General features: G+C 50.2%; 6 protein-coding genes across 6 annotated transcripts; 3 read left to right on the forward strand and 3 right to left on the reverse strand.

Annotated features, from left to right (window-relative positions):
- Window positions 1-217: 217 nt before the first annotated feature.
- Window positions 218-12,165, reverse strand: ccsA_2 (Polyketide synthase-nonribosomal peptide synthetase; the record flags this gene model as incomplete). Its single annotated transcript, XM_031148099.1, has 3 exons — window positions 218-7,000; window positions 7,033-11,483; window positions 11,529-12,165. 3 exons carry the CDS (start codon window positions 12,163-12,165, stop codon window positions 218-220), a joined length of 11,871 nt encoding a protein of 3,956 aa, XP_031006629.1.
- A 232-nt stretch (window positions 12,166-12,397) lies between these two features.
- FUB10 (Fusaric acid cluster transcription factor) lies at window positions 12,398-13,483 on the reverse strand (the record flags this gene model as incomplete). The annotated part of the gene is made up of 1 exon (XM_031148100.1): window positions 12,398-13,483. The coding sequence occupies one exon, from the start codon at window positions 13,481-13,483 to the stop codon at window positions 12,398-12,400; it is 1,086 nt and encodes a 361-aa protein (XP_031006626.1).
- A 753-nt stretch (window positions 13,484-14,236) lies between these two features.
- ccsC (Trans-enoyl reductase) lies at window positions 14,237-15,464 on the reverse strand (the record flags this gene model as incomplete). Its single annotated transcript, XM_031148101.1, has 2 exons — window positions 14,237-14,765; window positions 14,839-15,464. Coding segments are annotated over 2 exons (1,155 nt in total), but the record flags the coding sequence as incomplete, so codon positions are not given.
- A 513-nt stretch (window positions 15,465-15,977) lies between these two features.
- Window positions 15,978-17,788, forward strand: LHYA1_G003128 (MFS-type transporter; the record flags this gene model as incomplete). The annotated part of the gene is made up of 2 exons (XM_031148102.1): window positions 15,978-16,477; window positions 16,561-17,788. The coding sequence occupies 2 exons, from the start codon at window positions 15,978-15,980 to the stop codon at window positions 17,786-17,788; spliced, it is 1,728 nt and encodes a 575-aa protein (XP_031006630.1).
- Window positions 17,789-19,487: 1,699 nt separating this feature from the next.
- On the forward strand, window positions 19,488-20,513 carry RSB1_4 (Sphingoid long-chain base transporter; the record flags this gene model as incomplete). Its single annotated transcript, XM_031148103.1, has 2 exons — window positions 19,488-20,340; window positions 20,392-20,513. The coding sequence occupies 2 exons, from the start codon at window positions 19,488-19,490 to the stop codon at window positions 20,511-20,513; spliced, it is 975 nt and encodes a 324-aa protein (XP_031006631.1).
- A 3,927-nt stretch (window positions 20,514-24,440) lies between these two features.
- Window positions 24,441-27,259, forward strand: ytm1 (Ribosome biogenesis protein; the record flags this gene model as incomplete). Its single annotated transcript, XM_031148104.1, has 3 exons — window positions 24,441-24,555; window positions 24,611-25,954; window positions 26,823-27,259. Coding segments are annotated over 3 exons (1,896 nt in total), but the record flags the coding sequence as incomplete, so codon positions are not given.
- Window positions 27,260-27,276: the final 17 nt, after the last annotated feature.

The following is a 27,276-nucleotide window of genomic DNA, read 5'->3' on the forward strand; positions in this document are numbered from 1 at the left end:
TCTCGAGCTCTATAGCTCTCCTACGGGCGCGCAAGAGGGCTCAGGAGGGTGCGAGGGGCTCGACGGCCGGCGCTGGGGATTCTCGTGTACGACCATGTGCCCGCCCTCTTCCGTATCCACATTATCAAATCCGAATCGTAACTCCAATAACAAAAGGGAAAAGTCATGATCATGACGTCGTAGTCGGCCGTTTATCTTTCATCTTGACTCCCATTATCTATCTTCTCATCGTCAAGACATTACCTCCGTTCTGATCGCCAGCCTGGAAGCTCGCCATATGGGAGGACAAAAAGTACTCGAATCCATCGTCCTTGATCCTGCCAAACCAATCAAGGAGCTCCATCTCCTCCAAGTCAGCTCTTCCCTTCCTCACTCCAACAAACGCCTCCATGTCGCCTTCCCTCAGACGAATATGGCTCTCATGGTGTAAGAATCGCGCTCTCAGCGAGTCGCCAACAAGCGACTCGCAGAGTGCCTCAGTTGCCTCATCCATCTTCAGTAAGTCAATGTGACCTCTCCAGCCCGCGATGTCTGGCTTAATCTTGTGCATCTCACTGTGCTGAACCAGCCACTGCATCACTGGCGTCACCGCATCACGCGGAGGCTCCGGGCCTGCAACGAAGCGGTGAATGGACACGGGGATGTTGAAATCGGCATTTGCCTGCTCGAGAATGCGCTCGCCCGCCCATTTGCTGGCGACATACCCGTTGCTTCCGTCAGTGGCGGGTTGGTTCTGAGCAACCGAGCCTCCGATCGGGGCATAAGAAGTCGTGGGCAAGACGCCAGAGGATGAAATGAAGTGGATGGGAACACGGCGGCCTGCTGCCAACTTGACGAGTTCTCTGATTGGCTGCACGTTCGTCTGGCGGAGGACGTGGTAGTTGTCCCAGAATGAGCGGACGGCGCCGAGGTGGATGATCACATCAGCTGTAAGTGAGAGGTCCTCAAACTCGGGCTGGCTAAGACCCACCATTGGCTCGGACAGATCGCCATGGTGGACTGAGACCTTGGGCGAAGACACCACGGGCTTGTCACGGACAGCCACACAGTGAATTTCGGTGATGTTAGGGTCATTTTCAAGCCGCTCAAGGAGGTGACGACCGAGGAACCCGGTGGCACCGGTGAGCACGACGACCTTGGGTTGGTTCCGGGGTGCGGTGTAGGGTTCAACGGGAGTTGGTATTGCCACAAACGGCACAGCCGTCTCGCGTTCCCAATCAATGGTTTCGACACCGACGCTCTCTTCGATCTTGCAGGCCATCTCGCCAAGGGTGCTGCTATTCATGAGCTCGAAGACAGACACGACGACACTAAGCTCTTCGCGGATGCGAGTTTGTAGGCGGACGATTAGGAGGGAGTTACCACCAACCGAGAAGAATGTGGTAGCAGGCGTGATGGAGATGTTAGTTACGTGCGTAGACAGCACATCTTGCCACAAGCGGAATAGCTGAGTCTCAGTATCGGTAAGTTCGCCGCTGAGGGTTGGAGTTGTAATATTTTCTGGGAGTGGAAGCGCTTGGACGGCCTTTCTGTCAACTTTGGAATGGTTGTTCAATGGCAAGTGTTCAATAGGAATAGCCATAGCGGGAACCATATATCGTGGAACCGGTAAGTCCTGAAGGACATTCTGGAGAAAAGCGTCCTTATCGGCAATATCGCGTTTCGTGTCGAAGACAACGTAGGCAACCAAGAAGTCAGAGTCCTCGCCGTGAACAGTGACGATGGCTTCCAGGATGGAACCGTTGCCCGCGCGCACGATGTTGCTTTCGATGTCTCCAAGCTCAATTCGGAGACCACGGATCTTTACCTGAAGGTCGGAGGAGATACGGTGTCGGAAGACGAGTGATCCATCCTCGCGAAAGTGTCCGTAGTCACCAGTGCGGTACATTTTTGACCATCCGTTTGCCACATAGGCCGCAGATGCGAAGGGGTTGGGCACGAATTTTGTGGAAGTCAAGGCAGCGTTGTTGGCATAGCCGGCAGCAACGCCCGCTCCACCAATGACGATCTCACCTGCTATGCCAATTGGCAAGGGCTTAAGATCTCTGTCGACGACATAAGCCGAATAGTTCGGGTACTGGGAGCCAATCGGAATATCACCCTGCTCTCCTTGACGGTAGTCGATCTCATTGAAGCTTGATCCACAAGAAATTTCTGCTGGGCCATAGCTGTTGATTAAACGCACATCGGACAGATTCAAGGCCGCAAACTGCTTTGCGACGGTGTTTGTGAGTCTTTCACCACCAGCAATGGCGTACTTCCAGTCGGAACATTGTCGGAGTGTGCTCATCCCGTACTGAAGCCACATGAGATATTCGGACGGTGTTGCCTGTGAGTAAGTGATATTCTCATCTCGCATCACCTTGGTGATCTCCAGTGGATCGCCCCTCTGGTTCGGTGGGCACATGAAGACAGATCCGCCAGTTGCAAGACCAGTGAAAATCTGCTCCAGTGAAATGTCAAAGCTCAGCGTGCTCTGCTGCAGCGTGGTTTGTGGGGTTTCCATGCCATACATTCTGATGGAACCTTCAATGTAGTTCCGTAGACCCTCATGCTTGACTGTGATACCTTTGGGCGTTCCAGTCGAACCGCTGGTGTAGATGATGACAGCGGCTTGCGCGCGCCGAGACAAATCTGGAACAATTGCAGATGCATAGGCGGGAACATTGCTGACATTGAGTGTAAGTGCATTGCCCGCATGCAAGCTGTTTGCGTTAGGGCTGGTGGTGGCATCAGTTAAAATCACACTTGGCTGGCAAGTTTCTACGATCGCCGCTAGGCGAGTTAGTGGGCTTGTGACGTCCATGGGAACATAGATACAGCCAATTCTCCAGATAGCCAGAAGCGAGACAATCCAATCGACCGATGGCTGTTGGAAGACGACAACCTTGGATCCTAGATCCACGCCGGCTTTTTGCAAGGTGGCTGCAATGGCTTGACTTCGGCTCATAAGTGCTCCGTAGGAGATTGAAGTACCATTGCCGTCTCTCACAGCCACTGCGTCTTTGTTTTGTCTTGCGACTTGTTCAACACGACTCGAAAGAGTGGCAGGCCATTGGGACAGCATGTCGGGTCCTTTGCCCATGTCGAGTGCTCGCTGGATTTGTGCTTGACTGTATAGCGAAGGCTCGCCTGTCCTCATGGTTGGTGCATTGACAAAGGCGTCCAGCAGGTTGATATACGACTCGAGCAGCAGGATGGTGGCATGGCGATCATAGATCGTCGCCTGTGTCTCAAATATGATACCTGGACCTTGATCGTCTTCAACAACGGTGATGTTGATATCGTAATTTGTCTCTCCGGTGTTGTTCTGCTGCATATTCATGTCGCAGTTGCCAAACTTTGAAATCTGCTTGACGCCAACTTTGTAGTCAAAGAAAGCTTGAAAGAACGGAGCATGAGTTGACGAACGCTCGACGTGATGGAACTCCTGGAGCATTATGTCGAAGGGCAGCTTGGAGTTGGCCAGCGCAGTGTATGCTTGATTCCTGGTTTCTGTGACTGAGGCAGCAAAAGTCTTTGCCTCGTCAGGCTTAAATCGCAGAGGGAGAAGATTAAGGAAGAGACCAATTGTTCTAGTGATGTCGTCGTCGGTTCTGTTGGCATCAGCGATACCGATCGTGAGGTCAGCAACGTCAGCCAATCGGGCAAGGAGGATGCGGAAGACGGTGAGATAGACGTGGAAGTTTGTCGAACGACTCATTCTAGCAACAGCCTTGACCTTCTGCCCAACGGCTGGGTTGACTCGCCTCGAGACTTCGTTGCTTTTGAAAGCAGAAATGGGTACACGCGAACTACTTATGGCCATTGGAAGAAGTGGAAGCACAGCTGGTGAGTCATGAAAGACATCCTTCCAGTATTCAAGCTCAGAATCCATTTCACCGGCTTGGAGCGCCTTGCATTGGTTCACTGAGAAGGTGGGAAATTGCATTGGTGAAGGACCCAATGGTGTGCTATTGTATGCTTTTTCCAGATCAGACAGCAGCACCTGCAAGCTGATACCGTCCATGATGATATGGTGGTAAGCGACAAGCAGGTAGTGCGTCGTGGTATTGAGCGTAAGAAGGGTCATGCGGAGGAGATGAGGTTTACCCAAATCGAAGTTGTGTCTCTTATGGATCTCGTATTCTTGAGCTGCTTCATCGATATGGTTGATCGTTCGGTGCTCTAGCTTGGCGTGATTCGTATCGGAGACGCTCTGGACTGCCATGTCAGGCTGCGAAACGTCATTGACGAAAAAGGTTCTGAGAGACTCGTGTCTCATGGCGACGAGCTCAAGCGCTTGTGCAAGCTTATCGACCTTAAGGTTTCCATTCAATTGGTACTGGAAGGCGACGTTAGAAGCCGTACGATCCTCGAGGAAGAGATCGAGAAGCCAGAAGCGTGACTGTGACAGAGACATCGGCTCCGTTCTCAAGACTTTGAACTCACTAAGCTCCTGACTTTCTGCAATTGCTCCCAGGTCTGAGAATGACGACTTTCCGCCGACACTCGATGGCGGCGTCGCAATTGATTCCTCCCTCGAGTGCGTGTCCGTGGTGGTGGCGGTGCCAGAGAAAGAAAGGGCGTGCCGGAGGGCAGGGCGCTCCAAAGAAGCGTTCCTCTCCATTTTGCTTGCGCTGGTAGCAACGAACGAGACCTCTTGCCGCATAAGCGGGCGTTGTGCAGGCTTTTCCTTCTCGGCCTTCGTAATTGATGCAGTTGCTGTGTCGCCGAGCATGGGAACGAGCTCCGCAGGTAACTTCCTAGAGGCTTGCTCCGCAAGGTCAGAGACAGATCCACCACCAAGAATTTTCAGAACAGGCATATCCGTTTGCAGCTCTTTCAAGAACCAGGAACGAACTTCGACAGCTACAAGAGAGTCGATGCCGATCTCCACAAGCGGGACATTCATATCCATTTCCTCGCCTGTCAGCTGCAGGACGATCTGCAACTTAGCCGCGAAGCAAGTCTTGATGATCGAGAGAACTTGCTCCGCAGTTGTGGCTTCAATAAGTTGTTCGCGGACTGGTTGAACTGTTTGTTTGGAATCCGCAACGGTGTTCGTCGCCTGCGTGTCAATGAGAAAGTGAGACAACCGTGGGTACAGGATCCAAGGAGGAAGGTGCTTGCGATCCGCAGGAACTCGCTCAATACCGGTACTTATGACTGGCTCGAGGTTCATCTCCGGAATACCAGCGAATATTGTCTCGGCAAACATCTGGTGCAGGTCTGTTTCCGAAAGCGGCATGTATGAGTACTTTTCAAACGTTTCTTGGACGACTTGAGAAGCACGCTCAATGTAGCCAATACCAGCGACTCTGCCAATGTCGAGGGCACTCCCAGCCAAGCCGCGAGCTCGCCTTTGTCGGACCAGGCTAGTCATGTAGGAACAAGCAGCTGCATAGTTGCTTTGACCAAAAACGCCACCGACAGAGGAGGTCGAAGAGAAGCATACGAAAAAGTCGAGTGGAGTGTCGTAGAAGATCTCATCAAGCCAATTAGTACCATCTATTTTTGGTCTCAAGACGTCGGTCATTTGCTTGTATGACATCTGCGAGAACAAAGTGTCTTTCAAAACCATCGCAGCATTGGCGACGCCCATGATCGGCGGGTAGGATGCCTGAATGTCGTTGACGACCTGAATAACATTGGCTTTGCTTGTTACGTCCATAGCGTAGACTGCGACTTTCGCACCGTAAATCTTGAAAGAATCAAGCCACTTTTGGTCTACACTGGGATGACGGCTGGTCAACAGAATGTTTCGCGCACCGTTCCGAACCATCCATTCACACAGCGACTGACCAATTTGACCAGTCAGGCCGACCATTAGATAGGACTTGTTAGCCGAGAACAGGGGTGTCGCATCAATGGTGTCGACAATGACAGAAGCGGTGTCTTCGGCAGTCCAATCAACAAGGGTGGCAGGATGCAAAGGTGTCTTAACATCGGTAACCTGGCTCAGGCAAAGCACTGTTGGTTTATGGCCAGCCACATGCTGTCCCGCGGCTGTAGCAGCATTCTTCAGAAGCGAGATGAGCTTCTCCTGGTCTTGGAAGAGACCTGAGCTTGTCGCACGCCAAAGATCTTTCGAGCCAGTGTACTGAACACCTGGCAGGGCTTGCTGGATAAGAGCAGATACTTCCTTAGACTCATCGTCAGTTGCCAGATCCACAAAGTTAGTGACTCCAGTGGGCAAGAGGCGCTTGATGTTGTGACCGTGCATCCAGGGGCTAAGTCTGAGCCAAGAAGAGCCATCGTCCGCCCTAGAGGTACTGAAAATGACTTCGAATTTTCTGGCGGATGCTTGCCTCCTGAGAGCTTGCGCAAGGGAAGATCCGAGGGAACCAGTACCGGCCTCGTGAACAAGGACTTTGGCCCCTACAACAACTGTAGAGAGCATGCGGGCCGCCAGAAGTTCCGCCGCAATGACAGACAGAAGATCGGCTGGGTCTTCCCGTGTGTCTGTAGGAATACTGAGCACTGGGTATGATTTATTCGAGTTTGAGGAAGAAAGGGCGATGACGGCGTTGGATGTCGAAATTTCAAGCCCAACACTGACGAACAAATAGAGTCCGGCAGTGATACCCAGTGCCGACAGAGTCGAAACGCACGTCTTCATGGCGGATTTACCTTCCTTACCTTTGCTGAAGAATGGAACGTCCTTCAAGACCGGCAAACCGGAGCCTGTTTCACTGATGGAGATCACATCTGACTTCAGGCTGGCGTGTTTAGCGACCGAGCGTCTTTGAGAGTTAATGCGATCATTCCTCGTAGGGTCAGGAAGCATGCGCGGTGCGTAGAGGCTTCCATGCTGGAACATGAGCTCGGTCTCCTTAGTGTACAACAGCTGTTGATTAAGGGCATCAGAAGCTTCCCACTGGCTCACGGTATGCAGACGCAGGGCCGCCTCCATGATCAATGTAGGGACTCCATCCAGGCCAGAAGCAACATCAAGATGTTGTACCGAGAGGTCAGGCATCTCATGGATGATACACCTTAGGAAACCAACCATGGCCTGCTGATAAGGATGGTCGCGAGAATCGCGACAACCCAGAGCAATGTCTGAGAATGCTCCAGCATGATCTTGAGAGCATCCATCTTCTCAGGTGCCAGACTCTTGAACATTGGGTCTTCGAGATCTGAGAGACAGATGACAGTTTGTCCGGGAACAACAGAGCTTTGAGCGCTGATTAGGTCTGCGAAAGACTCAACTGATTGACAGCTCAGTCCAGCAATGTCAGCAATGTCCTCAGCGATCTTAGACACTTCCAATGATTTGCCACCGATGATCGTGAGATGGGAGATTTGTGCGGCGTTGGATGAACGGTAGAGAGGCTTCCTCAGATAATTGACACGATTGTCCACGGCCTGTGCTGAGATGACCGAGAACGGCCAGGCCAGTCCATCACGATTGGGGGTGGTTGAATCAACTCCGCAGAAGCCGGATTGGCGAAGGACAGTATTCCAAGCCTCAAGAGGCATGGTAGGAGCATAAGGACGCCCATCTTCGCAGCCAGCCCACCAACCTGAAATACCGCCGAACATTGAAGTGAACGCAGCAAGCTTGTTGTTGGTGATTTCGAGCAACATCAAGTATCCGCCAGGCTTGAGAAGACGGCGAACGTTCTTGAGTGTTTTCTCCATCGATTCGGTAGCGTGAAGGACGTTAGAAGCAATGATGAGATCATATGTGCCTTCCTGGAAGTCCTGAGACTCAGGTGTTCTCTCGGTATCAAAGCTCTTGAAGATCAGTTTATCCTTCCAGTCGCTAAACGCCTCAGCGGCCTTCTCAAAGTAGCCACTAGAGATGTCTGTGTACGTGTAGGAGGAAAAGGTGTTACCGATGGTCTCAAGAACGAATTTGGTCGCGCCACCTGTGCCAGCACCTACCTCAAAGATCTTGGCCCTTGGATAGACGTGCGTGAACTGGGAGACCATTCTGCCCAAGGACTCGTTGTAAACCTGAAAGCCAAGGCCATATTTGTAAAACTCGTCCAGCAAGCCGTCCTTCATCATATGTTCAATCATCGTTGACTGACGTCGAACGGCAGATGGAAGAGTCTCGCCCACGATTCTCACCAAGCGGCAATCCACGGAGTCAGCATGCGCTTCGAAGAGAGCATCGATCTGTGTTTGGGTGTCATTCCGCCACTCTGACTGGATATAGGGATGCTTTCCGGCATCAACGAGAGACAAGGTCCAATTGATCGAATCCCGCAGGCGTTGAAAATGCCACTCAGACTTCGTCCAGTCTGCCTCAGTAAGTTCGTGGATCCACTTTCTGTAGTAGAAGAAGGCAAGTCTTTCGCGAACAGTTCCAAGCTCCATGTCATTCGTTGATGGTTTCAGTTCGCCAAGAGCCAGTTCTCCATCTGGAGCTGCGACGCCGAGCTTATTGTATGAGAAAACAGTGCGATCGTCGGAAACAGTGGCCATCGAGACGGGCACAACAGCAGCGCCTTGAACCTGGATCATAGCGTGTTGCTCGTCGGCGCCGAGTATGTCTAGATTGCCACGAATCGAGTCGACAGCGTTCGCCTCAGGGGCAAGGAGTTGAGCTCGCACCGGAAGCTGGACTGAGTGCAAAGGTAGCGTAGCACAGAGTTCTGGATTAACGCGGATACACTCGAAGAACGTTGGGACGTGCAAAGACCACAAGCGTCCATCACCAGGCGCCGAGTATGCCAAGATAGCACTCTGGAAAGCCACGTCAAGCAGCGCGGGGTGAACCATTAGATTTTCAGATCCATCACCGTAGTCGAAGCTAGATACCAGAGCAGTAGCCTGATTGAGCTTGCGCTTCAAGTTTGCCATAGTGCGGAAAGAGTCAGAGTATTCATACCCAATGGTTGAGAGGGAAGTATAGAACCTCTCCGAGTCGGTCCCGGTCATATTCGAGTCATCCAGCTGGATTGGTGGCAGGACCGACATTGAAGGCTCACCGAAGATCACGTTCATTGTACCGCTGGCGTTGACTTCAAGGTCTCGCGCCGACTTGATAGCAGCGGAGTAAACGGAGAATTTCGCTGCCCGAGTTTTCAGATTCAATTTGCTTGGAGTAATATCCGTCAGAGTTACCAGAGTCTCAGCAGCAGGATCGGATTCGCCTCCAAAGGTGATGGCTTTTCCGATGACCAGATCTCGCAGTTCGATCAATTTGACAGGCCTGTTTCCAATGATAGACTTGGCTGCCTCGAAGGCCATGCTGGCGTAGCCAGCTGCTGGAAAGACCGGCTCACCCTGCAGCTTGTGGCCCGTCAGCCAAGGTACCTCCGAGATCTTGAGCACATTCGACCAACGACGCTCACGCTCAGTATTGTCTACATGTGGTACACCGAGCAGCTCGTGGAATAGGTCCGATCGACTTCTCATCTTACGTGCGATGCGAGACTCCTGCCAGTGGGTCTTTTGGTCCCAGCGGTAGGAAGGCAGACCAGTGGCGAGCTTGGCCTGCGGAGCGTCAAGGAAAAGTCGCTCGAAGGCAGCGAAGTCAACAGCCTCAGGGCCGAATTGGGTCCACATATAGCCCAGACCGTCGGCTAATGCTTCAACGTCGTTGAGACCTCTGTGCATAACACCGGTGTAGGGAAGGTTGAGGCCAGTTTCGGCAATGTTCTGCTGTGTTGGGCCCTTGAGAGCAGCGTGAGGCCCAATCTCGATGGCAAGAGTAGGCTTCTCAGCTCGAGCTGCTGCCGTAACAGCTTCATAGAAGGAGACCCTGTGTACCATGTTGTCACGCCAGTATAAATCTTGAAGTAGGGTATTCGGCTCCTTGACCTCACCACCTGTCACACTGGAGTACCAGGTCACAGAGGTATCGCGGTTTCGGTTAACTTCAACTTTGCACGCACGCAAAGCATTGACGTAGGCATCGCCGCAAGCCAGCATATGGTTTGAGTGGTAAGCGGTGTCGACCTTAAGCAGACGTGCAAACTTCTTTTCCTCTTCGAAGACAGCCTTGACCTCAACGATAGCATCTGCATCGCCCGACAAGGTAACGCTTGCTGGCGAGTTATGTGCAGCGACCGTGACACGTCCAGCAAAAGCGTCAAGCTCAATCACTTCGGTGGCATCTTCGAGAGATGTTCCAACAGCAAGCATAGCGCCTTTTTGTCCGGTCGAGCCGCCTGCAAGCTTAGCGTACAAGCCACGGTAGTAGGCAATTCGAATAGCATCCCGGGCATTGATGAAATTTGCAGCATATGCCGCACCAATCTCACCAGAGGAGTGGCCCACCACAGAACTTGGCATAATACCGGCGCTGCGCAAGAGGTCGACGAGCACAACTTGGACTGCTGTACACAGCGGCTGTGATAAAGCGGCTTCGGTGATACGAGACGACTTGGCATCAAGGAGTAATTGATCAGCAATTTTCCAGGCCGGTCGGTCTGCAGCTGGCAAGGTTGCAAGGGCACCATCAAGCTCCTGCAATCGGCGGCGAACAAATTCGGAGGAACGTATTAGTTCAGCCCCCATGGCTGGCCATTGCGCGCCCTGACCAGTGAAAACACCAAGGACCTTTGGAGGGGTTGAGCTCGATCGGACGCCAATGTTTGCGTCCGACCTGTCCTCGTACTCTTTGAGCCTGAGCTCGATCTTCTGGATCAAGCTTTCGACGTCAGGAGCCGAAAATGCGATTTTATGCGAGAAAGTAGAACGACGCTGCTGGAGCGTCCAGGCAAGATCCCGCATGTTGACTGGGTTGGTTTGTAGATAGTCCAAGTGTGCCTGCAGACTGGAAACGAGCGAGGTGTTTGACGCTGCGGAGAAGACAAAAGGAGTAGCCGGTGCAACCAGGGCGCTGCTAGCGTTGTCAACCTGTGCTTGGTAGCTCTCCAAGATGGCGTGAGAATTGGCGCCACCGAAACCAAAACTATTCACACTTGCCCTTCGCACAGCATCTTTAGGCAGGGAAGGCCATGGCTTTGCATGGGTTGGAACCTGCAGACCCTGAATGAAAGGTTCAATGCTCGGGTTAAGGCGATTGAACAGCCGATTCGGGGGAATAACGCCAGCTTGAAGGGATAGCGACGCTTTGAGTAGACTGGCTATTCCAGCAGCACCCTCCGTGTGACCAATGACGGTCTTAATCGACCCAACATACAAAGGATCACTGTTAAGCCCTCCAAAGGTGGAGTGGATTGCGGCTGCTTCCTTAGGGTCTCCTACCTTGGTACCAGTACCATGTGCCTCAAAAAACTGGGGTCTGTCGGCGGGATTTGTAAGGTCAAGACCAGCTCGAGCATAGGTGCGGCGGATAAGTGCAGCTTGCGCCTCCGAGCTTGGTACAGTGATTCCCTGTGTGCGGCCATCTTGGTTGATGCCAGTCTCACGGATGATACATTCGACGTGGTCGCCATCAGCAATAGCGTCGCTAAGCTTCTTAAGAACAACGGTCGCGATACCGTCGCCGCGAGCATAGCCGTCAGCATCAGCATCCCACATGCGGGATCTGCCTGTGGGCGACAGCATGTGCATATTACTCTCGGCCACATACATTTCTAGAATCCGTTAGCTTGATCACTCGGTGTACAGAATTAGCTTACCAGGGCCTAGAAGCAAAGTACTGCCACATGCAATAGCAACTCTCGAGTCGTTAGACCGTAGTGCTTGAACAGCATTATGCACAGCGATCATACTCGAAGAGCATGCTGTGTCGATAGTCATAGAGGGTCCACGCCAGTCGAAAAAGTAAGAGATTCGGTTTGAAAGAATGGCGCGCGATGTGCCAGTCGCAAAGTATGTTGGTAGACTGTTGGCATCTCTAAGAAGGCTTGTTTCATGGTCCCCTCCCATAACACCAACATAGACGGCAGTGTCAGAGCCACGTAAAGACTGGATGGTGTGGCCACCAACTTCAAGGGCCTCGTAGACAGTTTCCAGCAAGAGGCGCTGCTGAGGATCAATAGACTCAGCCTCACCTGCACTAATGCCAAAGAAGTTGGCATCAAACTTGGTAAGATTCTCTTCCAGGGTGTAGGAGTGTAGAACATTGGACGTGCCATGGTGATCCCCGTCTTTGTGGTACCAGCCTCGCACATCAAAACGTTCTTTAGGTATCTCCGTCAAGATATCACGTGCACTTTCCAGCAGCTGCCAGAGAGCAGCAGGAGAATTGGCAGCACCGGGGAAACGGCAACCGCTGCCGACAATAGCGATGGGCTCAGATTGTTGATAATGCATATTGTACAAAGATGAATGATAAAAGTCAAATACAGAGAATGACAAGTTCGACGATATTGGAAACAATGCGAGGACCCAAGTAACTACCACGTCCTTCTTCTTAAGTGTATACAAATTTCATGGAGCGATATCAAGGAGCAAGATACTATTTTTAGAAAAGCGGCTCCTTCATTTTCCATTGGCTATTAAACATCCGAAGCGGCAAGAAAGTCATTACAAGCTACTCAGCAGATCAATGAACCGAAGGCGCCTGTAATCTTGGAGAAAGACAGATTTCCAACTCCTGGAGGTCGTTCCATAGCCTATGTTCAAGCTGACTGATTTCGTAAGATTCTGTATAGGAAGTTGCCTCAGAGCCCGACCGTGCTATTGTCAGACCATAGGCACCATAGCCGCGCCGCACATGTTCCAGCAGATGCTTGACAAGGTTGTAGATGACCACCAGGCGAAGTCGGGCGAAGGAGAAGGGGTCGCCTTGATGAAAATCCGGTGAGTTTGACGCCTCATGTAACATAAGGCTGACAAGAATGGTATGCACGTGGAGGAGTTGGACATAACACGCAGAGAGAAGATGCCGCAGGGCAGCCGGTAAAACCTCATCATTTGGAGACTCGAAAAGCCGAAGCCGATACATGACCAGGAGCAAGCTCTTTGATGCGAGACAGGCTTCCGTGTATATCTCGTATCCGTCAAGGCTCGGTAGGGCTCCCAGTAAAGTCGCCAAGGAATTGAAGGCGTTAGTATGAGAGACGAGCTGGGGCTGGAGCTCCAGGCTGGCTTGCTCGTTGCGACACGTGGTGTGAAGCGTATAGAGGCTGCAACTTAGCGTTGCCAGCTGCTGCATCGAATTTGTGAAAATGTCATCGTGGGATAGCTCAGCAGATGAGGCGCTTGAGGCGTATGTTTCCATGGAAGGATCAGCGAATGATCCCCTGTCAGCCGCAGTGCCTACCAAGGACCATGGATCCGACTGAAACCAGGTCCCCGCCTGATAGCTAAAATCTTGAGACTCCAGTGCTGATCGGAGCTCGTCTATCGTTTCCTGGTTGTCTATTGGTTCCGGGCTAGCTTGCGAGGGCTGAGGCAGAAGAGGTACCTCCTTCGGCGTTGTATAGCTCTTGCTGGTCGACTTCCTGCTTCCGCTTGGCCGTCCCTTTGGCAATGGCGCGCTATAGACACATTGTATCCCCAGATATCGGCATCTGGCACAGCTGCTCAAATCGTCCGAATCCGGTCGAGAGCATCTGATTTTCTGAAAACGACAGCGATCGCATGAGGCTCGTTTGGCCGGGGTCGGTCTGGTTGAACTGCTTTCCATTTCGTGGTACAAGACTAGGTGTCATGAGCGGAGCCACATGACAGAATAGTCGGTATGTGAATGGTAATTTATCTACTATCGTATACATAATCAGCCGATGGATGTAGCAACGCAGGGTCGCAGTTCAATTCCACGAGGGGTGCAGCATTCAATGGATGTTGGTGGCATAGATTTTGTCTAAATCCAGGTGTTGATAAGTCGAAGGATCTGACGTGATTTGCGAACAGGCTGGCAAGAGTAGCTGCCAGCCGCGTTGTAGATGACGGCCTGTAAGTTGGATACAGTAAGAAATGATTTTATAAGGATCTCGGCCCCGTAGAAGGATTAATATTGACAGCTCGGAATTTCACACCAGATTCAGTCGTTGAATCCAAACGTCGTATAAAACACATGCTATGATATGGCACAGCGAGCTTGGCAGTACGGCGGCTCGCGGTATACTGATGCGTGGAGGTTGTGCGGAAGAAGGATGAAGTTGTATTGTAGGAGGGCTACGGTCTAAATACAGTAGAGGATGCATGAGGCACCCAACCGTCACGTATCATATACGAAATTACTGACATATTGTAAGGAAATGATAAGCAGGGTGAAGTGGACACTAGAATGGATGATATTATAACGTCTAGCGAGCTAACGAGCTAAGTGAGAGAGGTGGAAGCCCCTTTATATAATTTCACTCCTTAGCGTCGCACCAAGCCTTGGCAATCACGTGGCTCCATAGCGTGTTACGGGACAACGCGGGAATTCTGTCTATCAGTCGACGCGGACAACAAGCTTCTGTCCTGATACCGCCCCAGTACGAATTATGTCCACACCCTGGATGACACCGGCCCATCTGTCGGCCAGGACTCTGACTGGGTGAGATTTGATCTGACCGTTGTCCAGCAATGTTTGTGTAGCCGCAAAGATCTTAGCGCTCAGTGCCCGATCTGCAGCAGATGCTTCGCGCCCGTACTCACCATCCAAAGCGACTCGACCGCCGAACATGGTCAGGACCATCAGCCACGAAGCGCGGACTGTCGGTCGCCCAGCCGCCACAGCTTGGCGCACGGGCTCTACCCCGCAATACCGCCCGCCAGCCCTACCAATTGCGCCATAGCAAAGCTGGGCGCTGTCTGACTCAGCCACGCAGTCGAGCGCGTACGCCAGGCCGTTGCGTGTGTAACCACGGATCTCTTTAGCGCAGTCCGGACGGCGGTAATCAAACGCCTTTTCGGCTCCAAAGCCGAGGACCAGGGCGAAATTCGACGGCGAGCAAGTTGCAATGGGCCGTAATCCTGCCCTACAGAGAGAGTCCTGTCATCAGCGAACCCTTTTCAGTCAGACGAAACCCTAACCCTAGAGAGCTTACCTACAGCTTGAGAATTTGAATGGCCCTGGTGCCAGTAGCGGTGCTGCCTCCAGATACAAGGACAAACGCCGCGTTCGGTATGACATCCGAATCCTGGGCCCTGTCGATCAGATCCTCGAGACTCACTGGGATCTCTAATTCGCGGAACAAGGCAAGACCCGCGGTAGCCAAGCCGATGCCGAGAGTTGATGCCTCCTCGAAAGTCATCATGTCAGGAATCTTGAGGAGTAGCTCAGCCGTCGCTCCAACATATTGTGCAAAGGCACCGACACCTGGCTCCAGCGAGTTGTTACCATGAACGGCCCCAGCAACCCTGTCTCCGATCGAGACATGACGCGGGCCGTCTGAGCCGAGTGCGACAACGACCCCGGCGAAGTCGTATCCATGAACAGCCCCAACTGCTGGACTGTAATCGAGCATCTTGGCGTCGACGGGATTAATAGCGACAGCAACAGTGCGAACAAGGGCCATATCAGGGGCCAAGTGAGGCAGAGGTGCATCTTGGTGCAGAGAAAGCTTGCCCGGGCCGGCAACCACCAAGGCATCCTGGCGCCGTGGAACTGCAAAGGTGGAGGTGACAGAAGACATTGCGTACGATTGGACGCAGAACACTGGCTTCGCTATTCTTGGGACTGTTGGGACTGAAGTTGTCCCCGTGTTCTTTGGCCGGAAGCTTCTCTCGCATCTTATCAAGGGGGCCTTGCTTTAGTACGTTTATAACTTTTCTTACCCCCCCCCGCCCTAGATTTCTTGGCATAAATATTTGGCCTGCGACGAAGTAAGCCTTAGGTCACATCGTTGTTAGGAAGTGGCACTGCTGTTGGTGGCGCTGCTGTTGCATGCAGCTGATGCTCGAAGTCGCCGGTCATCGTCAGCGGAGCTCCTTATCTGAATGGCTGAAAAGCGCCGAACGTCAGAGAGACCAAATGAAACCCATAGCGCGAGATCACTTTCCGTAGACAGCATAAACTGGAATGAAAATTTATCTCCAGCTGCATATCCTGATCAAATTTTCTCTCGCAGTACCTTTCGAACTCTGTCAAACATCAGAAAAGTGTCGCTTTGCTGCTGTCACGCGAATCACGTGATAATCTTCTATTCTCCTTCCCGTTATTGCCCCAAACTCTATTGCGGCGCTTTGACATGGCTCCAGCTGTGTCGAGCAACTCAGAACATGAGAGGACGATGCAACAACCAGAAACTCCTGAGACTCGGTCTGAAAATGCGGAAATTCAATCACAAGATGATGGCGGGGACTACACGCCACGCAGAAACATGATCCCGATCATGATTGCACTCTGCGTCGCGTCGTTCCTTGCTATTCTTGACATCTCCTTCGTCACAACAGCCTTGCCGACAATTGCTCGGTACTTCAAGGCTTCTCAAATCAGCTACTCATGGGTTGGTTCGTCTTACCTCGTAACCCAGTCCGCTTTGGCTCCGCTTTGGGGCAAGGTGAGCGACATTTTTGGACGCAAGCCAATTGTGTTACTGGCAACTTTCGTCTTTTTCATTGGAAGCTTGATTTGTGCCGTGGCAAATAGCATTGCCATGCTTATTGCTGGGCGTGCCATTCAAGGTGCTGGAGCCGGCGGCGTGCTGCTCATCGTGACGATTCTAATAGGAGATCTCGTCAGTCCAAGGTAAGTGACATTGGGAATTCCAGCTTTGAAGTACTATATGCCTCCAAAGACTGCTCTCTAGAATGCGCTGACCCACTTCCCAGACAGCGCGGACTATATTTTGGCATTCTCGGTGGGGTATATGCCATCGCAATATCTTCCGGTCCTCTCATCGGAGGAGCACTTGCTGAAAATATCGGCTGGAGATGGTGCTTCTATATCAACCTACCGTTCCAGGGAATCGCTTTTGCCCTCCTTGTCTTTTTCCTCCAGGTTCACGATCCCCGTACCGAAATTATCAAAGGTTTAATGGCTGTTGATTGGCTGGGATCGATTGCTATCACAGGTTCGGTCCTTATGCTTCTCCTGGGCCTCCAGTATGGCGGTGGGGTTTATCCTTGGAGCTCTGCCATTGTCGTGTGTTTGATAATTTTCGGCGTGTTGGTTTGTGGTATCTTTGTTGGCATCGAGTGGAAGCTGGCTCGTTATCCGGTACTCCCTCTACGAGTGTTCACGACTCTCCCTATTATCGCCCTATTCGTGGTGGATCTCACGCACGGATTCCTTTTGTACGGCACGGCCTATTTTGTCCCATTCTACTTCCAGGTAGTTCTTGGAGCAACACCAATTAACTCAGCGGTCTGGTCCCTTCCTCTCGCCATTCCCCTGGCTCTCTTCACCATCGGGACAGGTCTTTATATGCGGAAGACGGGAAAGTACTTATACATGATCATTGCAGGCATGGCTATCTCCACTCTGGGCACCGGTCTGTTGATCGATTTCGGTGCAGAAATCAATTGGCCAAAGATCATCATCTATCAACTGATTATCGCGGTCGGCCTGGGTCCCAACTTTCAGGCACCGACCATTGCCCTGCAAGCAAGGTTTCTACCCGCCGACGCGGGCGTCGCCGTCTCCGCGGCAAGTGCAATCCGCGCACTCAGCGCCGCCTTCAGCATCGTCCTTGGCGGCGTCATTCTTGAGAATCGACTCTCGGCACAAAGCGGTAGTATCATTGCTTCTGGAGTCAGCCCTGCGATGGCGGAAGCAATTGTACAGAATGGCGCAGCTGGATCTGTGGAACTCGTTTCACAGCTCACTCCGGCCCAGCAGAACATTTTCAGGTTGGCTGTAAAGGACAGTCTTGCCGATATGTGGATCTTCTTCGTCGTTCTTTCCGGAATTGGACTCATTGCATCTTTCCTCATTGGAAGCGAGGAACTTTCTGATGAGCATGTTGAACACAAGACGGGTTTGGGAGTGGAAGAGGCAAATCGATTGGTGCATGAAAAGCCGCAGGTCACTGAGCCAGAATTCGCTGAGATGACTTGAAGACACTCCACAACTTGGAGCAGTGCGATATCTCACCAACGCTGGTGACGCATCTTCTGCTTTTTGGCATTCGATAAGGATGCGCATGATTTGTACTATATTGAAGTTGGAATAGGAAACAAATTGCCAAAGGACATTGCTCGGAAATATCGCAAGCAATCAAATTTATCGACCTCATTATCAGGTCCAGCGTCACTGTACAATAGCCTTCATCTGATTGAAGAGAATCCCATTATCTCCGCGTAAACAATAACCAATATTACCTAACGTATTCTTCAAAGGGCCATGATTCTTTGTCTAGTGAATTTATCCTCGTGCAAAAATACTACCACAACGGCAAAAGAGACCTATCGTCATGCGTTCGAAAATTGCATCAGACATACGCATTTCCGGAGCGTGTATGCTGCCTTGACGGCAAAACATGTTCTTATGAGTCGCATAGTTTCTACGGATATGTTCAGCGAAATTGCGCCCACCGGAAGCTCCAGGCGGGCATCCGCAAGTCATTGCCTGCCTACCTACTTACCTATGGAAGTATCCTCAAAGTAATCTGCCTAACTACTACCTACGGCAAGGGCTCTGAAGGTGCTTACATATTGACCTGCGTGCATAAGCCAGAGGCTGATCTTGAAGTATTGCCTGCAGTATCTAATTACGGAACTACTTGCGCATCGACTTCTGGACACCCACCCGCCTTGAGCTCATGTCTGTCGGCCCCTTCCTGGACAGAATCAACATTTACGCAAAATTCCACTTTAGAATACCTTCCTTCTCTAATATATAATTATAGCCTAAACCCTAGATTAAGTCTTACTAGGTAGTATTAAGTGATCACCCCTGTAATACCTATAGGCACCTTATTATAAATATCAGAGAAATATATTCAACTAAAAATATCTAAATCTCTTATTATATCTGGGTAGTACTCTAAATAGACCTCTAAATACAGGTTCTATAGGCATATCTAGAAGTATTACTAGAGATATTTCCTCAAAGAAGAGCTCAAAGTTGAAGTCATTTAAAGTAGCTTTTTCATTATCTGCCTTAGGCTCTATTTATACTATATCATCTTCTAGCTTAAGTAGACAATCCTTACCTTCTAGCTATACTATAATTACCACGCCTCCACAGCGAAACGGCCGAGAGTCGTGAAAATAGTGGCACCCAGGGGTCAGCACTGTCAGCCTCAGCCTCCTGCGATTGTGCTGCAGCATCGGCGGTTTTTCGACCAATAACACTTATCGATCGCCGCGACACGCAATGCCTGCCAAGGGGGCTGCAGAGAAAGGACTCGGAAATGCTTGAGTCTCCTTCCTAAGGTCGACGTGTCGTGCGACAGGCATCAGCTTTCGCACCGCTGAGACTGGTCAGTCTGGCTCTCGGTTGGTTTTGCGTGCATTGATCGAAGGAATGTATCAGATCAGGTAAATACACTTGTGTAGACACTCGCATCCTCCCCTTGAACCATAGTCTGGTTTTTCATCTCAGCTCACAACACTCTGGCATCCACTCACTCTTCATTAATGTATTTACTTCTGGCCCGTTACGACTTTGCTTTACCACGAAATCAACCCAGTTTGCCTTCCTTCTCCGCCTCTCTTTGGCAGCTCTGCCACCTCTGTCACTCCGGCACTTCGATTTTTTGAGTCTCGTCCATTCTGCCCTCGACTCAACGCATCTTCCACCGCCCCTTACCACAATGTCGTCCCCCGAAGCAGCTGGCCAAAATGATCCCTCCCAGTACCTCGTCTCCTTCGGCCCCGACGCCAACTGCACCCTCGCCCTATGCCCCGTCGAAGCCTCCCTACAGGGCTACCGGCCCGCCCTCGGTGTGCAAATCGCCTTCATCGCCCTCTTCGGCGTCTCCATGTTCATTCACCTGGCCCAGGGCATCCGCTACCGCACCTGGTTCTTCGCCAGCATGATGGCGCTCGGCAGCATCGGCGAGATGATCGGTTACGGCGGGCGCATTTTGCTGTACCAGAACCCCTTCTCCTTTGACGGCTTCATCATCGAGATCTGCTGCATTACAATCTCGCCCGTCTTCTTTGCCGCCGCGATCTACGTCTCGCTCGTCAGGGTCACGAATTTTTTGGGCCCCGAAGCTTGCAGGTTTCCGGTCAAGATATACGTGTGGGCGTTTGTGCCTTGCGATATCGTTAGTTTGATCTTGCAGGCCGTGGGCGGCGCGTTATCATCAAGTTCGGTGGGAAGTGACAAATCGGGCGAGTACATCACGCTTGCAGGTCTGGCGTTCCAGGTCTTCACTCTTACTGTCTTCATCGCTATGGCGTTAGACTACCTCTTCCGCTACATCTCGTACCGTAAGTCTCAGCAAGTGGATCAACGCCAGATCCTCTCGACGCGCCTCGAGATCTTTGGCGTTTTCTTCTCGGCATCTATTCTCTTTATCCTCATCCGTTGCTGCTACCGAATTGCCGAGCTCGGTCAAGGATACAGTGGGTCAATCTTCCGCGAGGAGGGTCTGTTTATTGGGCTGGAGTCGGTAATGGTGACCCTGGCAGTGTTCGCCTTAAACATTGCTCAACCAGGTACGGTTCTGTCCCATGTAGGAAAGTTCTCGTTCGTACTGACAGTTGCAGGCTTCGCATTCCAGAACCGCACTCAGGAGGCCTATTCAACATATGGTAAGAAGGTTGAACACGAACCCAGCTCCGAGCAAAAGGCGTCAAATGTAAGAGAAGTCACTCCGACCCAAGAATAAAACAAGTCGTAAGGCAGGCCGCCAACAGCCCTCGGGCAGACGGCAAACGCACCAACCTGGCGATGGATATGTTGCCCATCCGAGGGATCGGCGCACATTGGGCTTGTAACAGGGTCTGAATGGTCTGACGGAGGCCATCTGATCCATGCTGAAGCAGAATAGGCGTGTAGGCTAGCGGTGGATGGAATTTTCTTTTTTGTATTATGTTTCGTCGCCAGCGAATACACTGGCATAGCGAGAAAGGCTCAGATAAAGCCCGAAATTCAGCGTTCGTATTAGAACAGCTCGCGGTCGCGACCACATTCGTCGCGTGTGTGCGATGTCACTCGAAAACTTCAACGTATATTAATATGCTTTCAATCTCGCCCTCATCGGCGATGTCAAACGCTCCTTATATGTGGTTTCGTAGCATTGTGTACAAAGTGAGCCATCGTGTCCCAAAAGTTTAAACGTCTGCTCGCGACTATCAAATCGCTTAATATAATTGCTTGTATTTAGCTTGCTTGCGTAGTGAATTAAAAAGTCCAAAAAATATTATTATGATATGGTGCACGTGACTTATTTCACCGGTCATATGTGTTACGACACGTGCGCCCGGGCAGGGTCACTTTTCATTTTAGTATTTCTGAAGAGAAAGAAAGAGCGCCTTCCTTTTTGGCCCTAGGTGGTATAAATTTACCTTCCTAGAACGCGAAGTCGCGCTCAACAGCTGCTGCTATAATGCTAATCAGCAGTCAATAAGTAGTGTTTACTTTCACAAGTACTAGTGCCGCCTTCTTGGAAAGCATCGACGACTAGTGCTAAATCTTCATAAACCTACTCTCGTGCATTACTTTTATAACTAGAATCTTATACAGCGGCTTGGAATTTCATATTATACATTGCTTCTTTGATATTTTATCTTCGCTCCTGCTCCTTATTTATTACGTTCTACCATTGTCTAATCCTTGACATAGAACGCTGCATGCAAGTACTACTCCCTCAAAACCTGCATGCCCGCTTAAGTCGAGGTCTAAGGAAAGAGCTGAGTCGAAGTATAATGCGAGAGTAGCACTTTCCGTTTGTTTAAGTTCATCTATGACAAGGCACTTTCTCGCCATTTTCTTCTCTTCTTCTTCTTCAACAACATCAATCATACCACTCGCTTGGTCAGTTATTATCAATAGTCCAATCTGCGAGAAAACGACATACTGACAACATTTGTGTATAGATTTTGATTGATATTCTTATGCATTCGCTTTACAACATTCGTTACCATCTTCAATGTACGAATTCCCATTCCCAGAACCAAGATATATGGTCGCGAGAAAGTCATTAGCTGACCTTGTCCCAGATCGATATAAACATACTTATCATTATGGCACTATTCAGCGTGCGGTATGTCACCCCACTTCCCAAAACATTCTCTATCCATAGTTTATGCATTTTGCTAATAGGTCATATAGAGCCGTCCTCGAGACCCCACAGCCACCCAACCACGGCACCATAAATCCCTCGATAACTACACCTCTCCTCCTCACCGGCCCGGCCAGACCCCTCCATCCAGAAGAGATGTACATCTACTCTCTGCTCGCCTTTCTTTAGACCCTTTCTCGACTCGCACATACTTCTATCCCCAATATTCTTCTGATATAACGCATGTGTTAACTTGTCGATTAGTGTCTTGCGCATCATCATTGAGAAGCCGCAGAGGGTGGAAGGGGTCACGGGCCGGTTGGGTCATTAGAGAGGGGGTTAAGTTACACGTCAATTCCTAATCTCCAGAGCTAATTTCGTGTAGATGGTTGGGGGATTTTGGTTTCGTGGTCGGTGTGGTTGGTGGGATGGTAGCAGTTGTAGAAGCAGTCAAGAATTTTTTTTAAACAATAAATAACGTTTTTAGAATCATTCTTCATATTTCTGCTTCTGTGATTGCTGTATCTCTGGTGCCAGATCAGGGGCTCCATCTAGGAAGCACGAAATGAGACCAATCTTCCCAATGCCTAATGGAAGAGCGTCATGTATTTGGGTAGGGTGTTTGAGGTTGGTTGTAAAGTGATAAATGGAGAATATGCAGCAAATGAGTGAGCTCTGCTGTAAAGTTGTAGTTGTATATTTAGGCGTATGAATACTCAAATTTGATCTCGCTCGAGCAGATGGGAACCTACTTATAGTTATAAGACCTGGATTTGATTTTGGACTGCATTATATGTTTTTATGATTTCAGGTACGAAACCCTAGAACTACTCAGCGTCAAGTGTTGGAATCGAGCCTTGATGTCCGAAATGCCCATGCTGCCAACTCCCGTGTTGTTCACCAGAGCATCCAGTCGTCCAAATTATTGCTATATATGCGCTGCGGCTTCTTCGATCGATTTCTCGTCGGAGACGTCTAGCTGGACTGTCGAAAGAGTTCCTTTGATGCCGGCTGCAGTGGCAATACGTCTATAACAAAGCCTAAGAGATATCGCGATATTTGAGAGGCCGCTTGGACTTTATAGCAGTCTAGGGAACCCGATCATTATCAAGTCGACTGAAACAAACCACTTGTAGTATCAAGAGAAAAACGAGTGCGATTGAAAATACACAAGCCGAGAAATGTAGCTCCTCTCCGGAGATTCTGGAGTTAAGGAGCGGAAATAGAGTGACCTTTCACAAAGCTAGGCCTTTCAGGAGTAACTCGCGAGATACAAAGGGGACTACAAGTAGTAATGCCGGCGGGTAAGAAGATAGTCTTGCGCCTCTGAGCTTTTGATGCCCTTGTATCCCCTCAACCGATAGCAGGTCTGTCAGTTAGCGTGGTTCTAGGCGAAGGTCACGGATATTACTATATTTAATTCCGAAGCTTTTGACTTTCTCATAACCTTTTTACCTTGAATATTACTAGATTTCTCACCAAGGACAGGCCTCTTAGTTGGAGGTATCCTATACTAAGTACAGTATTGTAGGTTTCCTCGGTATCCAAGCTCTGGCCTTGGTATTATCCTTCTAAATTAGGCCTAGTCCCAACGCTCTGCAATAACAGCTTCTCGAGCTATTGTATCACGTGTAATAGAGAGACCGCTAGATATAAAACTTGGCGATCACCGAAATCCCGTATCTAGCTTCAAGGACGCGCGCGCTTATACCCAGTTCCCGATTCCAAATTCCCAGCTTCACGATATTCATAATTTTTATTATAGTCTCGGCGAATACAATATGAAAATGCGAAGATACCGCTGACCGAGAATTAAGCATAATACGAACACCTGCAGCAACACCTAAACTTTGAACGTACCTGGATAGGATTCAAATGCATATCCCGAATCCGGTATATTTGAATCCCAACAACAGTTCTGATCCAAGGCTCATGCTAGAGTAGACGGTTGAGATAGCCCAATTCTCCTCAGTCTATGGTCGTATGTGACAGCTGTGCTCTTATTTCAGTTCATATACTTATGCTGTCCTGCATAGCTTTGAGATTTGAAGCCTACGTATTGGATATACGAGGACGGCCTTTTCTTTGTATGCTTCTTGCAGTCACGTTTAATGACCTACTTGAGATTCTAGAACTTATTCCTCCTCCTATTAGATGGTGTTGCGTTGGGGAAGGGAACTTAGTAGCGGCTCTATAAGCAAGTGTGCATTTCCAAGTGATATTATATTGCATCAAGGCCAAATCAAAATGCAAGTTTTCTTATTGATGGGACAGCAGACATCACTTAGGAATCCGGTCATATAAAGGAGCAGGAGTGCGCTGCTTAGCTAAACATGTATAATGTGGAAAGGAATGCTGGCCCCGCCCTAGAAGAAGGCGTGGTGTTTTACACAGCTGGCTCAGATAGGTCACCGGAAATTTTATTTTTGCGCGCAGCATATTTTCATCTTCAAACCAAGGTCAACTTTGACCAAAATTACACACCACATAGATCTCCAATATCGACTCTCTCCAGCGCAAAGATCTACAGATATGGCAGGTGTACCAGAAGAATCCAGCCGACAGGGCCAAGTCCAAGTGTATTTCAATACAGATTCGCCAGATATCGAGCTTCCCGAAGAAAAGAGGCAGTTAATTGTACCTACCGGTATGCAAACCTCTGCAAAAGCTCTCCATACTTGCTAAACTCTATTCCCTGGCAGATGTCCGAAGATATGGCTTGTCTCAAATCCTCAACTCTGAGTCTATGCTCGATACCCCGGCGCCCATTCCATTGGATTTCATAATTAACGGCACATTTCTTCGCACAACCCTCGACGAGTATCTGACTACGAACGGCTTGTCCTCTGAGACTACTGTGAATTTGCATTATGTAAGGAGTTTGATACCGCCGCTATACGAAGCAAGCTTTGAGCATGACGACTGGATCAGCTGCGTGGATGTGCTGTCAGGAAGCTCGAGAGCAGGAACATGGGATGGGCGCGAGGTTTTGGCTGGGCAAGAGCGCATATTGTCCGGTTCATATGATGGACTATTGCGGATTTGGAATAAATCGGGACAGGCGATTGCAACATCGGTCTCATCGAGCGCCGGGGGACATACGTCGAGTATCAAGTCCGCGAAATTTATCTCCCCAACACAAATCGCATCCTCTGCACTGGATCGAACTATTCGCATATGGAAGTATACAGAGGCCGAGGATCATTTCTCTGCTGAGCTGAAACCGGTGATGGAATTATATGGTCACAAGGGTGGCATAGACTCGATCGATGTCCACGGCCCTTCAAATCGCATACTCTCAGCATCAACCGACGGCAGCATTGGTCTTTGGACGACGCAAAAGTCCTCGGCTCCAGCTGCACCATCGAATATGATTACATCTGGACCTACCGCAAAGAGAAGAAAGATTGCAACCTCAACATCAACCCCGCAGCGGGGTCCACTTTCTCTCATCTCTTCGCATACAGCACCAGTCACAGCAGCAATTTTCAATCCTCTAGACTCGACGGTTGCCTACTCTGTATCCCAAGACCACACCATCAAGACTTTCGATCTTACGACTTCAGGTCTCGTCGATACACGGACGACATCCCATCCGCTAGTCTCCCTTACTGCTCTCCCTGGGATCAGCACGCAGTTACTTGCAGCAGGAACAACCGCTCGCCACATCACGCTTCTCGATCCCCGAATGTCCGCATCCTCTACCCAAATAATGACGCTTCGTGGCCACACCAACAAGATCGTCTCGCTATCCCCTGATCCAGAGAGTAATTGGGGACTGGTTTCAGGTAGTCACGATGGCACGTGCCGCGTATGGGACTTGAGAAGCTCGAGGCAAGGGGCCAAGGACGAAGGTGGCGGATTGGTCGGCGAAGCTGTCTATGTCGTGGAACGAGAGAGCCAGAAGGGAGGAGCGAAGAGACCGGTTGGAGGAGAGGGTATCAAGGTGTTTGGCGTTGCTTGGGACAAGGATGTTGGGATCGTTAGTGTGGGTGAGGATAAAATGGTGCAAATAAATAGAGGACGAGGTGTCACTAGAGCGGAAAGTTCGTAAAAGTAGAAAATAAACCAGAGAAGTCCTAGAATACTTTGCCTTGATACACATGTATCCGAGAGATCAATGGATACTACACTAAAGCTATGTGACTTACAAAGAATAAAAATACAACCATCCTGATCAGCTCCCGGCGCCCGATAAACCCCCGGATTGACCTTAGTATCAATCATAAGCTCTGGAGTAATCTTGAAAAAGCCGTTCGAAAACCCATTTAGAATTTTTATCTCCTATGGTATGTTACGGCCTTCTTTCTAAAAGGATCATCAATTATAAGCCCCTAGGCTCTTCATCATGCTTCACTATACTGGACACAAAAGCGGTACTTACTCTCATCGACTTTTAAGTTCTAAATTCCCACAGTACCTATCATACACTATGTCCCTTGTTTCCAGTCTACTGGGTGCTTTTCCTTTTCATAGAGACGGCTGTAAAACACTATAGGAGTTATGCCTGAAGCTATAAGCGAAGAAAAGGGGGGTATGATCACGTGTTCAGGGTATAAGTAACCTTCATCAAGTCCAGTCAAGATTTTGAAATTCATATGAAATGATGTACTACCTTAGTTATCTATGTAACATAAATATTTTTTTACAATTCTATACAATCAAAGGTCCTTTGAAAGACTGATAATACTGATAGGTCAATTAGGCAACCATAATAGGGCTGGAATCGCTTGCGTCAGCAAGACGAGCCATATCGCACGTCGCTCAAGAATAAATACTCACTTGTACCGATGTTCAACAACCATCTCATATCATGTCAAGTCTCATGAACATTTAAACAGCAATTATAACTTTTCTATCTAATCTAAGAAATAAGGACAAGACCAGCCAGCAAAAATGACGCTCATACCCCAGGACACCAAAACCGCAGCACCACCCACCACTACCACTACCACCCCCCGCTCCCGAACCCCCACCCCCCATATACACCCTCTATCGACCCCTCCATCCGATCCCCATCCCCTCCTCCAAACACCCACCCCAGAACCCCACAATCCAACGCCATAAAAGCCTCCACAGCAGTATCCCTCACCGGCCCCCTCTCAATCCTCGGCCCCGTCTCCTCCTCCTCCTCCATAACCCTCAACACGCAAATCCACGTCGCGGGGAAAATCTCCTCGTCGTCATCCGTCAGCCTGTCCGACGATATCAGTGTCGAGGGCAAGGTATCCAGCTCCTCGAAAGTCGTGCTGAGGAACCGCGTGCGGGTCGCTGACGCGGTGCACGCGAGCGGGGGTGTGGCGCTGCAGGGCGACGTGTGGGTGCAGGGGAAGGTGGATGCGAGTGGGAGTGTGACGCTGGATGGATC

This window comes from Lachnellula hyalina (genome assembly GCF_007821495.1).
Source record: "Lachnellula hyalina strain CBS 185.66 chromosome Unknown contig00041, whole genome shotgun sequence".
Taxonomy (NCBI): Eukaryota; Fungi; Ascomycota; class Leotiomycetes; order Helotiales; family Lachnaceae; genus Lachnellula; species Lachnellula hyalina.